The sequence below is a fragment of the Taudactylus pleione genome, unplaced genomic scaffold (assembly GCF_031769625.1).
Source record: "Taudactylus pleione unplaced genomic scaffold, aTauple2 ptg001017l, whole genome shotgun sequence".
Lineage (NCBI taxonomy): Eukaryota > Metazoa > Chordata > Amphibia > Anura > Myobatrachidae > Taudactylus > Taudactylus pleione.
In genome coordinates, this window is record NW_028285418.1 from 2,026,315 (window position 1) to 2,041,662 (window position 15,348).

The 15,348-nt window shown below is 47.0% G+C and overlaps 1 protein-coding gene across 1 annotated transcript in view; it reads right to left on the bottom strand.

Annotated features, from left to right (window-relative positions):
• Nucleotides 1–15,348, bottom strand: part of PLCL1 (phospholipase C like 1 (inactive)) — a 341,707-nt gene that overhangs the window by 119,034 nt on the left and 207,325 nt on the right. The window contains exon 3 of the mRNA XM_088461094.1: nucleotides 11,627–11,830. Coding sequence (XP_088317220.1) covers nucleotides 11,627–11,830 — 204 coding nt within the window. The remainder of the gene's footprint in view (nucleotides 1–11,626; nucleotides 11,831–15,348) is intronic.

Genomic DNA, 15,348 nt, shown 5'->3' on the forward strand with positions numbered 1-15,348 from the left:
TTAAGAAAAAAAAACACACAAAACAGAAAGCATATTTGTGCCCATATTGTATTGTTCAACCACCATGACCCCAATTGATGTTAAAAACTTACAGCACAGTACGTCCTTCTAAAATGTATTTACTGTGGTTAGCCCCTTAGAGCCTATACGGCTGGATAAATCATGCCCCCAAATGCGAGGGAACCTTAACAAAACAGCAGTTCACTTCCCTAAATTGGGTCTAAATCTCCATAGTTATGAAGAATATAAAAATGACGACTTTGCTGGTATAATTAAAACCCCCGACCAGAGTAACAGAGTACCCAATAATTCCCATTAGTTGTATTATTCCTTTTATAAAGCCCTAACGCTGCTTTCTGCGGGTAAATCATCTATATTAGAGCTCATTCCCTAAGTATTGCAGAGCATCCGGCAGGCAGCCTACATCCTGGAATTGACCTATTTGCAGCGCTGTGGGTTAGCATTATTTAGACAGCGAGGATAACACACTCATTACAAAGCTGTCATCAGCTCACGCTGGCTGCCCTGCATGTGTGATGTGTGTTTATAGAGCCGAGAGGAGCCCAAATTTATTTTTAACCAACTGAATGGGCAGAGCCAGAGCTATTTTTCTAAATAGGCCAGCCTTGTTCTGCAGTGACACAGTTATCTGTGAGCTCTGCCTGGGAGAAGATAAGTAATGCAGAAGTATGCAGGTCTAGCAAGCTGTAAATAATGCGTAAGTACTAATTACGCCAGGTAGAGCAGCGCAGTTACGGCGACACCCTTCTTTCACGCTGGATACGTCTTGAACGGCAGAAACAACTGGTTTTAAAATAAAGCAAACTAGAAGCCCCATGCAGCACAGATATCGCCATTAGTACAGCACCACTCTCCTCTCCTGTCAAAGACAATTTTCATACTGGGAAATAATAAAAGTGTAAGAGTCTCTTGATTTCCCTTTTACGGTGCTTGACACAGTTCATTGAGAAGGGCCAAAATATCCTTATGAGGTTTAAAGTCAGAGAAGGGGGCACCGTTTGCCTGGATTTACAGAGAGAATTACAGGCAATTAGTTTTGCAATTACTTTCTTCTCACCCAGAGCCGTAACTAGACTTTTTGGTGCCCTGTGCCAGAAAGAGCATTGGCGCCTCCCTCATTTTTCAAAGGGACATAATGCACCCAAAAAAGGGCCATGGCTTCATGGGGAAGGGCCAGGGAAGAGATAGGGGAGGCCAGGAGATGCTGGGGATGAAATAAGAGGAAGCTACAAGCGAGAATGATAATAAACAGAAATTTGACAGGCCCAAACAGCGCCCCCTGACCTGTGGTGCCCTGTGCGATGGCACCGGCCGCACTACCCTAGCTACAGCTCTGTTCTCACCCAAGGAGCGGACTGCAGTGGGCCAAGGCCCGAGATGCCCATTGTAGCCCCACTTTTGCAGTTTGCTCCATGGCTCACAACTTGGAGTTAGTATGTAAAACTCCTGCAGGTTGTCGACACAGCCGATTAAATCAGCCTATTGTTTCTCTAGTGACATCACTAATGCTGGGTACACACCAGTGATGTGCGGTCAGGTGAGCCAGAGCCTTTCCTGTCATACTTCGGTATACTCCAGAGGTTTGACTATAAAAATTATAAGAAAAAAGTAAAGAAAATATTCTTTATATTGTTCTAATCATTTTTATAGTCAAAACTCTGGAGTAAAGTATATGGCAGGTGAGGCCAGGGCCGGCTCTAGGGGCGTTCGACCAGTGCGGTCGCACATGGCCGCCACCCCTCCCCAACATCCCGATTTCAGCGGGACAGCACTGTCCCGCTGTTTCACCCGCGGGCCGAAGTGGCCTGCGGGTGGTCAAATCAGAAGGCTGGGGATAGGCACAGCTGCGGCGCCGGACCCCCAGAGAGTGAGCGCGGCAACCATTCACTGACGGGAGAGGGCTGGTGGAAGCGCAGCCACTGGCGGAGTGCTGGGCTTTACCCCCAGCCTGACGTTATTTGGAGGCGTGCCATGCGGGCACGCCTCCAAATAACGTCACACATGGGGGCATGGCCTATGGTAATTAGGGCACACCCCCAAATTCGGTCGCTAGGGCGATCTCTCAAGAGCCGGCATAGGGTGCTCAGAACCCTGGAGCCGGCCCTGGTTGAGGCACTGCCTCCACTGTCTACATTTTCCGCACATCCATGATCAAAACACACCAAATTGCCAGTACTATATACTGCTGCACCTTTGTATAATGCCCACATGAACCCTCGGGTTCATATATGTATTTGTAAATCTGGCTGTGATACTAGCAAGTGCCTCCCCAGAAATTTACCTCACCGCACGTCACTGGTACACACTAGTCGGACCTATTTGACGATTGGCAAGTGCATATACACTTGCCAATCGTTCGCCCAATGTGACGGGGCTGACGTCACAAGTGGGCGGGCCCAGTTGAGCTGTCACTCACAGCCGGACCCCTGCAGCATGTGTACAGGCCGTTGACGGGTCGTCCGTACACACCAACAGATGCACAGATATATCGGCAGATGCATCGGCCATCTGCTGTGCTGCACAGCCGATGTGATATGTCTGTGAACGACATCGTTTGCAGACATATCGGGGGTACACGTCCGCCGGTGCGCTTGCGATATATCGCCCGTTCGATTGACCGTCCAATATATCGCCCAGTGTGTACCCATCTTAAGGCCTTGCTGTATTGTCCTGATGAGTATACAGGGATATAACCACACTGTCAACACAACAACGGATCTCTGTGCTCTAAGTCGGACGGAACTGTCCATAAAACTGGGCATTTCTGGGAGGAAAATGAGCGAACAATACGAGAGCACAGAGCCGCCCTGTCTTGTGAGAGTGGCATGGGAGTGTCGTGGGCATGCAAGCAATGGTCCGTGCGATTCTGAGTCACGCGTATGGAGAAGGGAGGCCTGTTCCTGACGGATCTCTTACATCTAGCAAGTGGAGAGCGCAAGTGCTGATAATGACGACGACAGTTGCGGCATCCGGGGTAACCATCAACGGGCGGCACGGCTTTCCGCTTGCAGATGCACGGAAGTTCCGTGGATCTGCAAGCGGAAAGCCGGAACCCCCGCATAATATAGTAAGTCAGGCTTCCGCGGCGACTCAGAATTCATATTTGGAATTTTTTCCCGACAATTTGTAACTATATACCTGGATGTTTAGTGGATGGATTCTAGCCATCCACTAACCTGCGGTTTATAGAACTGAATGTATCAGCTGTGATCCTGTTGCATAGTTCTGGAATTTACTGTTAATATGGATGTCCCAGATAACTTTCAACTATAGACGTGTCCTCATACACCCTGGCTCAAAACGCCATGCAGCGCGAGATACCAGGACCCCTGTGACTCGGCTTGCGACAAGCATATTTTTCTAGTCTTTTTCGGCCTGAATATGCGTCTTAGTTGGAATGCGATGTGACTAACATGCACCAGGAGACTGCACTGAATAATTACATTTACGACACTTGGTGTAACGGAACTTGGCGTGGAAAAAAAGTTAATAAAGGCAAAGACCTGGGTCTGTCATTGGCACACTTCCTATTCGTGTCCTTCACTATTCTACGTTCACTAGGCAATATTGATCATATACTGTACATTTAATAATAATTCCCACAGTCTGAAGATGAAGAAGACTTACTTGTGCTGTGCTCTTGAGTTTCTGATGCTGAATTGCACATGTGTGAGGTAGCCGGCAGCCCCCTGTAAACTTGGTCCCTGCCTTTATGGGATATATAGGATGTCTGGACCTAGCACTCAATGCTAGGTGATTGCCTAGTATAGATCAAGTTGTTGCTGATCATTGTGCTCCTGAATGTATATCTGTGTATTGATTCAGCTGTGGACTTATTCTGGCTGTTCACAATACTTTTTACCTGCACATTGTACCATTAGACTCTTGCTATTAATCCAGACCATGATTCTGCCTAACCATGGGCTACTAACTGTCTGCAATGTGAACCAGACCATGTTTCTGCATGACCCTTTGCTATTATTTGCCCATGCTGTGTATCAGACCCGTAGACTGCTCTTGTCTACATACCGTTGCTACTATTTCCCCGCTCTGTGTACTGGACCCTTGGAATGGTGTTAGAACATGGATCTGCCAGTTACCTGTCATTACTGCATAAACGAGTACCAGACCAGTACTGAGTGTTAGCACTCTTCTGTTTCATATTATTTTGATTTCCAATTCATCTCTCTATGCTATCCACTTGTACCACCAGTACCAGTATTAAAAGTATCACTGCATATCTGCCATCCATTTTGCTTCCTTGCTTCTATTGCTATTATCAGCTCTAAGCTCCTGCCATTAGGGTCCTGTCCTGATTCATTTACGTAGCAGCTCTACCCCATTAACATGACAGGAGTTTTTTCTTGGAATTCTGTATCTTTTGTAGGGGCAACACTAGTCTGCTGTCAGTGACAGCCATTGATTCAGAAAAGTGGAGTGTTCTTCCTCATTTGCAAAGAAAATCCTGTGACATCATTGTAGTGACATCACAGGGACTTACCGCCAGCAGTGGGCAGTTCCAAAGCAGCAGAAAAGAATTGTATCAAATCTCACCTGCCTTCTCACATTATTAAGCTGGGTACATAACATGTGATGGTGCGTTCCGCACCAGAACAATCTATCGTATAGTGTGTACCCAGCTTTGGATCCATGCAAACTGTATCTAATAGAAGCAATTTCATTATTTCCAGGTAAAATGATAACACTAGTCAACACAAATTTTGAGTCTGGGTTCTGCATATATGATTTTTATTTCTTCCACATTACTAATTAAAGAAAAAATTGTTTTACCCGAAAAGTTTGCTTTTGTAGCTATCAGAATGAAATTACGGATTTTAAGAAAATGTATCTATTTTCATACCTTTATTGTATGTAAAAATCAAACAAACAATCTTTTATTATGAATTTGAATTACTATTATTTACAAATATTTTTTTTTAAACAACTACTGTAACAGAAGATATAAAAAAAGTTTCGAAATTAATATATTTTGCATTTATTCTGTGATTGTATGGACTTTCTTATATTAGCCCCCAAATATAATCCCTCATCATATTCTCATTGTACTGTATTGCCCCTGATAACGACGTTCAAAGTCAATCACATGTTGATGAAAACATTCACCTTGCTCTTCCGAATAGGCACCCATGTTATATTTAAATTGGTCCAAGTGAGCATGTAACATATGCACTTTAAGGGACATTCTGAAACCCATGAGTTTAAAGTTATCAAGCAACGTTGAAATAAGCTCTTTGTAATTCTCAGCACTGTTGTTTCCGAGAAAACCATGAACCATTGCTTTAAGGCTGTCCCATGCTTAGCTGCTTTTGCCATGTGACAGGTCAAAGGGTTAGATCCTCCTTTTTTGTTACTACTCAGTTATCTGTGCATGAGTTGCTGACAGGCTGTGTTAAGTCTCCTCTACCCCAGAGACTTATATCTTATTACCGTGCACTGTTTATTCTCTTATTTGTTACATGTACAGTGATCTATTCTGCAGAACTACAGCTATATTATATAGACAATCATTCCAGTCTGTATTAATAAAAGGTTTACAGTTCCAGAAATCTCATGGTCTGTGCATTGAGAGATGGACATGGTTTAGCTATCTGAATAGTTACACACTGCTTATGTGTAGTGAGGGTCTGCAGGGGCGCCGAGAGGGGGGCGGGTATTTTTTACCCAGGCCCAGGCTTCCCGAAGGGCCTGGCGGGGACCCAGGTCCGGCGCCGCCCCCTCCCTTACAGCAGCCCAGCACACAGCGTGTGCTGAGCTGCAGTGGGAGACTGCTCGTGGCTGCTGAGCTCAGCAGCTGCAGCAGTATCCTATGCCTGTGGGGGGGAGGGATCACACTGATCACACCCCCCCTGTATTTGCACCGGGCTGAGGGGCTCACAGCGCCCCCCTTCCCAGCGCTTTGTAGTTGAGTTACTTTTCTTTACTCAAAGGGGCGTGGCCATGCCTCCCACAATTAGGGCACGCCCCTCTTCACCTGGGCCCGCCAGGGCTCTCTACGCCCAAGGGTAAGAATACCACTTGCTTTCCCCCCGCTCGTCCCCCCCCCCCCTTACTTACTAAAACATGCTTCTCCTTAGATGGTCATTCAAAAACTTTAATATTTATTGTTCATTGTAAAAGGGACAAAAGCAAAGTTTTTTAAAAATAAACAAAGGTTTTGGTTATTTTTCGTTATAGAGAATCAGAAAATAGTCATTAAAATAAAGACTCAAAAATGTATTTATTTTTTTGTTGACCAGTGTAATTGAATACAGGAAAAATAGGAGAGCGAATAAACTCTGTTTCAAATAAGACTGATAAAAAAAAAATAGAAAACCAAAATTAATTTGAAAAAAGTTCACAAAATAAACACACATAACATATACATATACAGCCCTCCTTAAGATTTTACATCAACTACGCCAATTCGGTGTCAGTGTATTCAATCTGATTACATGAATGGCTTTTTATTTAATTACTAATTTATGCATGTAGTGCCAGCATACTCTACAACACTTTACAATTGGTAACAGTCAGACAACGAATTAAGAGGGTCCTGTTAGAAAGCCTACAATCTATTCAATAAAATATATAAAACAGAAGAATAACATTATGCAATTGATAGAGAATATTAGCAAGCCTACAATCTATTCAATAAAATATATAAAACAAAAGAATAACATTGTGCCATCGATAGAGAATAGCGAATTAATAGTAAGACTTTGAATGGTCTTTGTTCTGGTGACATTATTAGAGCCTGCCAAATAGGGCCGTAACTAGGGTGGTGCTACATGTGCCATGGCACAAGGCATCGCAGGACAGTGGGTGCTGCTGGGACCTGTCAATTCTTTGTTTATAATCATTCTCACTGGTAGTCTCCTCTTCTTTTGTTGCTGGCATCTCCTGGCCGCCCCTATCCCCTTCCCTGGCCGGCTCACTCCCCACGTGGCCTCCTTTCCAAGCACCTTAGTCACATCCTCTTTTATTTAATACACACAGCTATTTCCCCCACAATTTCTGATGGCAGCCCTGAACACAGCCACTGATTCCCGACCCAGGTGTTACCAGCACAACTCCAGTACAATTTGAAAGTGAGTTCAGCTGCCGACACAGGGTACATACTAGGATCTCCCCGTTGCTGATAGTTGCTGCATATACACTACAAGCAGTGCTCTTTATATACCTTCAGTCGGTGATCTACACTGCCGACTCCAGGCCTTGTACACTGCTCTTCTGATGGACAAATCCTGCTGCAGGTGCAGCTTCACCAGCGCTCTCCTACATCTACAGCTGGTGAGTTATACTGCATAATTATTGCGTCTCATCACTGCAGCCATAGGACTCACACTGTATTTAGAAGTGACACCTGGATAACAGTGGAACAAAGGGATTGGTACCCCTTCATTATCGTATGGGATACATCCGATTTGTCATGGCCCTTACACATGAGGCCACATCCCTTTTTTCGGTTGCGCATCTTATGTGCCTACTTGAAAAATGGGGGGGGGGGCACCAATGCTCTTTCTGGTACTGGGCATCAAAAAGTCTAGTTACGGCTCTGCTGCCAGTAAGGGAGGCAATCGGGAAGCCGACTGCCTAAATACCGGCAGCCGGCTTCCCGACTGTCTTATCCCGGCAAGGGTGAAATGCCGCGCATCTAGATGTAGACGCCCGCATTTCCCCGATGCCGGGAGACCGGCGCCCGGCATCACGATCGTAGTGATGCCGGGCGCCGCGAGCGGACAGCCGCGCGGGGGGGGAGGGTTAGGTTTATGGCTCCCTGGGGGGACAGGATTAGGCACCCCCCCGGGAGGGTTAGGGTTAGGCTAGGGGGAGCGAGGGTTAGGGTTAGGCACCCCCGGGGGGGACTTAGGGTTAGGCACCCCCCCGGGGGACTTAGGTTTAGGCAGCGGGGAAGGGGGTGGTTAGGGTTAGGCACTTCGAGGGGGGATTAGGGTTAGGCACTTGGGGGGGAAGTTAGGGTTAGGTACCCCTAAGGAGGGTTAGGGTTAGGGGGGTTAGGTTAGTGGATACTTACCTATCCACGATCGGGATTTCCAGCGCTGTCGGGCTTCCGCTGCGTCGCACTCTGCTTCTGTCGGGCTGCTGACGGAAACCAATTCCGCCAGTAAGATAAAGAGGCAGCATTAAAGCCCTTTCCTATCATCCCAGTATATTTAAAAGTTGAGAATTGGAAGTTGAGGGTGAAGCTGCGCATCCCTCGCTCTGCCCCGGTAGTTTTTACAGCGGTACACTCTCCTGCAGCAGTAGTGGTCGCAGTATCATCCATAACCAGAACACAAATATTGTGACACGGGGAGACAACATTGTACAGCATGTGGCCGTGTGCCGACTCTTGAAAAAGTTTATTTTTACCGACCTTTATATTTCTTCATTATTTCCTGTTCGACAATTAAAAAAAAAAATATATATATACAAATTGATATATATTAAGCTCTTAGGAGCCAGTTTAGCAAAAAACAGTGCAAATACAGATGTGTCCTCTCCTCATACATCTAGCCTCCTTGCGCGTTAAACAGCCCTTCTAATCGCGCCATGTCGTATCTCGGTAGTGCCATGCCGTATCTCGGTAGCGCCAAGCCTCTTTTCGTGCGACTTTTCCCTTCAAATGCATCTTATTCGCACAGTGATGCAAACAGGACGCACAAGTTATGCGGCATGCCTGTATTCTGTGTGAATCTGCGGGTGCATCTGCCTGCAAAATGCTACGTTACAGTGTCACAGCCGCCTGCGGTGCGCGCAAAGACTCCCGGGCCTGCACGCACAGCGCCCTGCCCTGCCTGCAGTCTAGCTGGAACATTAATACAATAATCTTTCCTAGACTGGACTGGCATAATAATATGTGCAATGGTTCACGGCACACCAGAAAGACTGATAGAATTACAGAACACACACAGTTTCGTTACATTTACTGGCCCATCTCAGTAACAATAAATCCTAATAAATAATATTCTAAGCAGCCTTTCAAAAAATCCCAGTGTGCAGACCTTCTGGTAATGGGCTTCAGCTCAGACTGTGAGGAAATCAATGTTATACTTACATAGACCTACATACACTGTTATTAAACCTCGAAAAATGATTGAGTATAACAGGGACATGTATTTGTAGGGCAGACACAAGATCGCTTACCGCTGAGCCAGGTAATGCAGAGATTTAAAATGACAATGGTTCTCCCTGGAGACAAAACCGCACTACCTACCTACTGTAGGGCAATTTCCTTACACGGTCGCTGGCAGGCAAAATAATACAAAGCCAGTCCTCATTTCATGCAGGCTCTTCTGTGTATTATTTAGCTTTACAAAGGAAATGTATTTTATTTTCTGTGCTTTATTAATATAGTGTAGGACATTGATGAAAGTAGGAACGAAGGAAAAAAACGTGCCGTCCCTGGCAATAGGGCGCTGATCAGATGTTATTTTCTAAACTAAAAATGTAACAGGATTCTGCTGGTGACTATGGATTATACGTAGTAACTTTTACCTGTGCATCGGTTTCATAAAGTGCTGATGCTTTAGTGTTTTATTTGTTATATGGGTAACTACAAGTTATATTTAATGGTAAAAAATCTTTTTTATGGCATTTCAATGTTAAAAGTTTCTAACCATGGCCCGTATTCAATTAGCTGCGAAAAGCCGAGCCGCGATGTTTTCGCCGCCTTCGCCTGTTTCGAGGCAGAACTTTTACCCTGCGCGATCCCGCTTATCCCCCTATTCTATTCCAAAAGACGCGAAAAGGCAAACAGGCGAAATCGGCGGAAAGTGAAACTGGCGAAAAGTCCCGAAGACTTTGGGGAAATCATTCTGTACCCCTGCCCAAGCTGCACTAACACTAGAAATCACTATAGAAGTGTCCTGATAGCGTTTTGTGTTCTGAAAGTGTCATAATTGGCTGTTATACTGTATGCTTATATGTATAAGTGCTGAAAAATTATAGAAGGCAATTTCTTTTGGGAAAAATAAGTACCGAGGTCAAATTTGGGGTACATGAAGATGGGTACTAGCATATTTTGAGGTCTCTAAAGTGAAGATTTAAATTTTCGCCTACAAAATTAACGTCATTTTTGGGGTGTTCTCAAAAAAAAACACCCCCATCGACTAATTAGTTATTAGGGGGGTGTCCAAAGGGTTCTGGACCAAATCCCAACACCCCAAAAGAGTGATTTTGCACTTCCAATTCGCCTGCCTTTACATAGAGAAAACTTTTCCCCTATTTTTTTCCCCGCTTAGGTGAAAACTCCAATAACTGAATAAGGACATAAGTTGAAAACAGGCGCCACTTTTCACGGCTAATTGAATTCGACCCTATATATGAGAATTTGTCAATGAAATCTTCCAAGTCTGTCTGTCAACCCCATCTAAGGACCTGGATTCATCGCTGTGCGCAATGCCGATGTTAATGGATTTTTTGCTACTGCGCGAAAAACCATAAAACCGCTTATGGCGCAGCGTTACAAGGAAGCCGGCAGCACGTGTCTTTTTACTTAAGACGCCTCCTGCGCCTTTTGCATATTTTAGCAGGGATGGAGCGACTGTGCTATAGCGTCCGTCTCTGAATCAGGCCCACAGAGGCTTGATCGCTAACAATGGAGGACAAACACAGACAGAAAATCTGCAGCTGCCATTGGGGCTGGCGCAAATTTCAAAGGTGCAACCGATGGCGGAATCTAAAGACGCACCAGTCCTTGCACATTCATACACACGGATGTACACCGGGAAAGGGCCTTGTAGCGTCATTTGCATAAAGTCGCAGGCGGGTGACTGCTTATAGACGCGGCGGAGTCTACATGAGATTCCTATTGCATCCATCACCAACGGAACAGGCAGACATTTTTGGGAAGAACCAACGTTCCTGAGAGTGCAGCCCATGAATCAGTTTGGGACTAGGAATAGTGGGCCTGATTCAGACCCGCTCGCAAGCACTATGCGCTCGCAAGCAGGTTGATGGCCGTGCCGTGCGCATGCCGCGAGCCCCGGAGCGAGCGAGAAATCACTCGCGAGAATTCACTAGCTCCGGGGCTTGCAGCAAAACGGGGCAGCTGTCGATGTTGATCGACAGCTCGCCCCGTTTTGTAGGTGGGGAGGGGGGGTGGCTGGCCAAACGGAGGCGTTCCCAAAGGAACGCCTGCCGTTTGAGGGCCGGCCCTACTGACATCAGTATAGATGTCAGTAGTGAGCTTCCTGCTCTATTAGAGCCGGAAGTTCACTGGGGCTTGCGGCAGACGAGACCCTACCACAAGGGTCTCGTCACAAGCGCGATGGTCGCGACCATCGCGACCATCACCTGGCCGCTCGCAAAAACTGTGGGTGGTCACCCACAGCTTAGCGAGCGGCCAGGAGGCTGATTTAAAAAAAAAGAAAAAAAAAGCGGCCGCCCTGATTCGCTTTTTGCGAGCGCCTCTGAATCAGGGCCAGTGTCTCTGGGATGTCACAGAGTTGTATCATGGCTACAATATATTGCTCCAGCAACCGCTGTGTGTATAATAGGTGAATGTGACACTATGCATGCTCTGTGTAATCTCATTAAAATGTTACAAACCCGTCCAAAACGCACACAGCATTTAATCATATTGGCAGCGCTGAGTACCAACCATATCATAGGCGTTGAGCAGCTTCTTCTGGACATCGGGTACCGCCCCTAATGGCTCCAGGCAAGGGTATGTGTCTTTCATGATGAGGTTCACCGAGGGGGTGTTGTCGCTGTTCACGAGGCGCGAAACGAAAGACAACATGCACTGCTTCAGGGTGGAGCTGGCGGGAAGTCCGCAGAGTTCCTTTAGGGAGACCAGTGCATTCTAGACAGGGGACAAACGGAACAATTCATTAGCACAGACATAGCGAGTAGAGGTACTGATCTAGATCTGCTCGCTTCTGCCAATCTGCAATATCCTCTGTCATGGCGGCTGCTAACATCGGCTTGTAGGCCTTAAATCAACTTTTTTTTTTTTTTTTTTAAATGACCAGGGTTCTGGCACTTCAGTAGGATTAAAAACCAGTTCAAGTAAAGTAGCAAAATTGCCAAATAATCCCTGTAATTACTGACACACATACAGTACATAATACAGATTCTGTGGCAGACTGGATTTAATATGTACTTTAGCTGGTTTTGATTAGCTATGGAACCTAACTAATCTAAATGCGTCAGTAAGTAAAGTCATGGGTTGGCAACGCATTGTTACAGTATTCCGCTACATCTGTGACATTAGCGTCTATTACGTACAGTTCTATGTGGGATTATTTATTTCACACCGAGAACTTGGTACTTTCAAGATTTACTTTTTTTTTTGTATTCGTTTATTGAGCAAAATCAAGAATACAATGAGTTAGTGAAATAATAATCATGGAATGTCAGTACATAGCAAATCAGAGTAGAGATTTAGATACATATTTTTTTCTGCTGAAATGTAACAGCGAAAAAATGTAGACGCATAGAAAAGAGCGAGAACAATTACAGATGATGCAATCATATTGGGTCAATGGTATTAACCGGGGCAGGTAGGGGCTGGGGTGGAAATAGTGGGGAGGGAGGCAAGAGAGAGGAGGGGAGAGGAAAAGGTGTGGGGGAGCGAGTCGGGGAGAAAAATTTATAAACGCAGAAGAGATAATCGAAGAAGCATTAACCAAGACCTGGAAGGGGTGTAATTTGGTAGGAGTACCAAGGATTCCAAACGGATTGGAACCTTTGAACAGTGTTATTCTGTAAACTGGTATTGTACTCCATTTTCAATACAAACTGGGAGTGTTCTGTACTTTCCAATTACGGCCTTACTGATATTTGGCTGCACAAGATATATGGAGAAGCAATTTTTTTGGAAGCATTAGGGATAACCGGAGCGCAGAGTAGTAGATTGGCAGGGGACAGGGAGGTCGGAGGATTAATAATTTGGGAAAGTGCAGTTCATATTCCAAAATGGGACGATTAAGGGCCATGTCCACCAAATGTGAAAAAAATATGAGATATGGTAAGAACTTACCCTTGTTATCTCTATTTCTACGAAGTCCATAGGGTTCCACAGGATACCTTGGGGTATAGGTGTGACGTCAGTCGCAGGGCACCAAAGAGTTAAGCTTTCAGCCTCCCAGGATGCACTAGGTCCCCCTCCTATACCCCGCCCCCGGGCCAAGGCACCTCAGTTAGTTACCAAGCCATAGGCCGGAGGAGGAGAAGGAAGAGAGAGAACAAAGATCTGGACACATACAAGAATCACATTCTCACCAGAGGGAGACGGAAAACCGGTGACCAGAGCAAAGCCCATCTGCAGCACAGGTGCGACAGGGCGGGAGTCCTGTGGAACCCTATGGACTTCGTAGAAATAGAGATAACAAGGGTAAGTTCTTACCATATCTCATATTTTCTACTTCGGGGTCCATAGGGTATCCACAGGATACCTTGGGGATGTCCCAAAGCAGTATCCTTTAAGGGTGGGGACGCTCCTGTGCAGAAAGGAGAATCCGCCGCCCGAAGGAAGCATCCTGAGAGGCGAAGGTGTCAAACCTGTAATACCTCACGAAGGTATGGACAGAAGACCACGTAGCAGCCTTGCAGATCTGAACTGCCGAGGCACCACGTCGAGCTGCCCACGAAGGACCCACAGACCTAGTGGAATGAGCCTTCAGAGAAGGAGGGACCGGTAGGCCTTCATGAAGATAAGCTTCAGAAATAGCCATACGGATCCAGGCTGCCAAAGTTTGCTTTGAAGCAGGCCAACCCTTTTTACGGAAGCCATAGAGGACAAACAAAGCGTCCGACTTCCTAAACGAAGAAGTGCGGTCAACATAAGTCCTTAAGGCCCGCACAACATCCAAAGAGGCCTCACCCACGGAAAGACCCGGTGAGTTAAAGGCCGGAACAACTATTTCCTCGTTAACATGAAACTGGGAAACAACTTTGGGAAGAAACTCGGGCCGAGTGCGGAGCACTGCCCTGTTCCCATAAAAAACCAAGAAAGGGGGTCTACAAGAAAGAGCCCCTAACTCAGAAACACGTCTGGCCGAAGCAATGGCCAGAAGGAAAACAGTCTTAGCTGTTAGCCATTTAAGATCCACTGAGCCCAGTGGTTCAAACGGCGGTCCTTGGAGAGCCCTCAGGACCACAGCCAAATCCCAAGGCGCCACAGGTGGAACAAAGGGCGGCTGAATGCGAGAACACCCTGCATAAAGGTGCGCACATCCGGGATTGTAGCAATCCTACGGTGAAACCAGACAGATAGGGCCGAAACCTGTACCTTCAAAGAAGCAAGGCGAAGCCCATGATCTAGTCCCGCTTGCAGGAAGGCGAGAATCCGAGACAGACGAAACTCCCGCGGTGCATAACCTCTCGGTCGACACCACTGGAAGAACGTATGCCACACGCGATGGTATATCCTCGCGGAAGACGGTTTCCGAGCTCGTAACATGGTACGCACCACAGAGCTGGAAAACCCCCGGGACCTCAGCATGGCCGTCTCAACAGCCACGCCGTCAAAGACAGCCGAGTCAGGTCCGGGTGAAGGCAAGGACCCTGAGACAGAAGGTCCGGTCGTAGCGGCAACCGCAGAGGAATGTCCACAGACAGACCCTGAAGGTCTGAGAACCAGTGCCGTCTGGGCCACGCGGGAGCTATCAACAGGAGCGTCCCTCCTTCCTGTTTGAATTTCCGGATTACCCGTGGAAGAAGGGAGACCAGAGGGAACAGGTATGCGAACCGGAACGTCCACCGGACGGACAGAGCATCCACCAGAGACGCCCCTTCGTCTCTTGTGCGAGACCCGTACACCGGCAACTTGTTGTTGTGCCGGGACGCCATGAGGTCGATTTCTGGAAGACCCCACCTGTCCACCAGTAGTTGAAAAACGTCCGGGTGCAGGGACCATTCCCCCGGATGAACGTCCTGGCGACTTAGAAAGTCCGCCTCCCAATTTAGCACTCCCGGGATGAAGACCGCTGATATGGCCGGAAGATTGCGCTCCGCCCAAACCAGGATCCGAGAGACCTCTACGAGAGCCGCCCGACTGCGAGTTCCTCCTTGCCTGTTTATGTAGGCCACGGTGGTAGCGTTGTCCGACTGGACCTGCACCGGGCGACCCTGGAGAAATCGCTGTGCCTGCTGGAGAGCATTGAAGACCGCACGGAGTTCCAAGATATTTATTGGAAGCTCCGCTTCTGTCGGCGTCCACCTGCCCTGGAACAAGTGTGGACCCGAAACTGCTCCCCAGCCCCGAAGACTGGCGTCCGTTGTCAACAGGACCCAATTTGGAACCCAGAACGGACGTCCCTTGTTGAGGTGGGTCGTCTGTAACCACCACGCAAGGGACAGGCGAACGTCCTGGGTGAG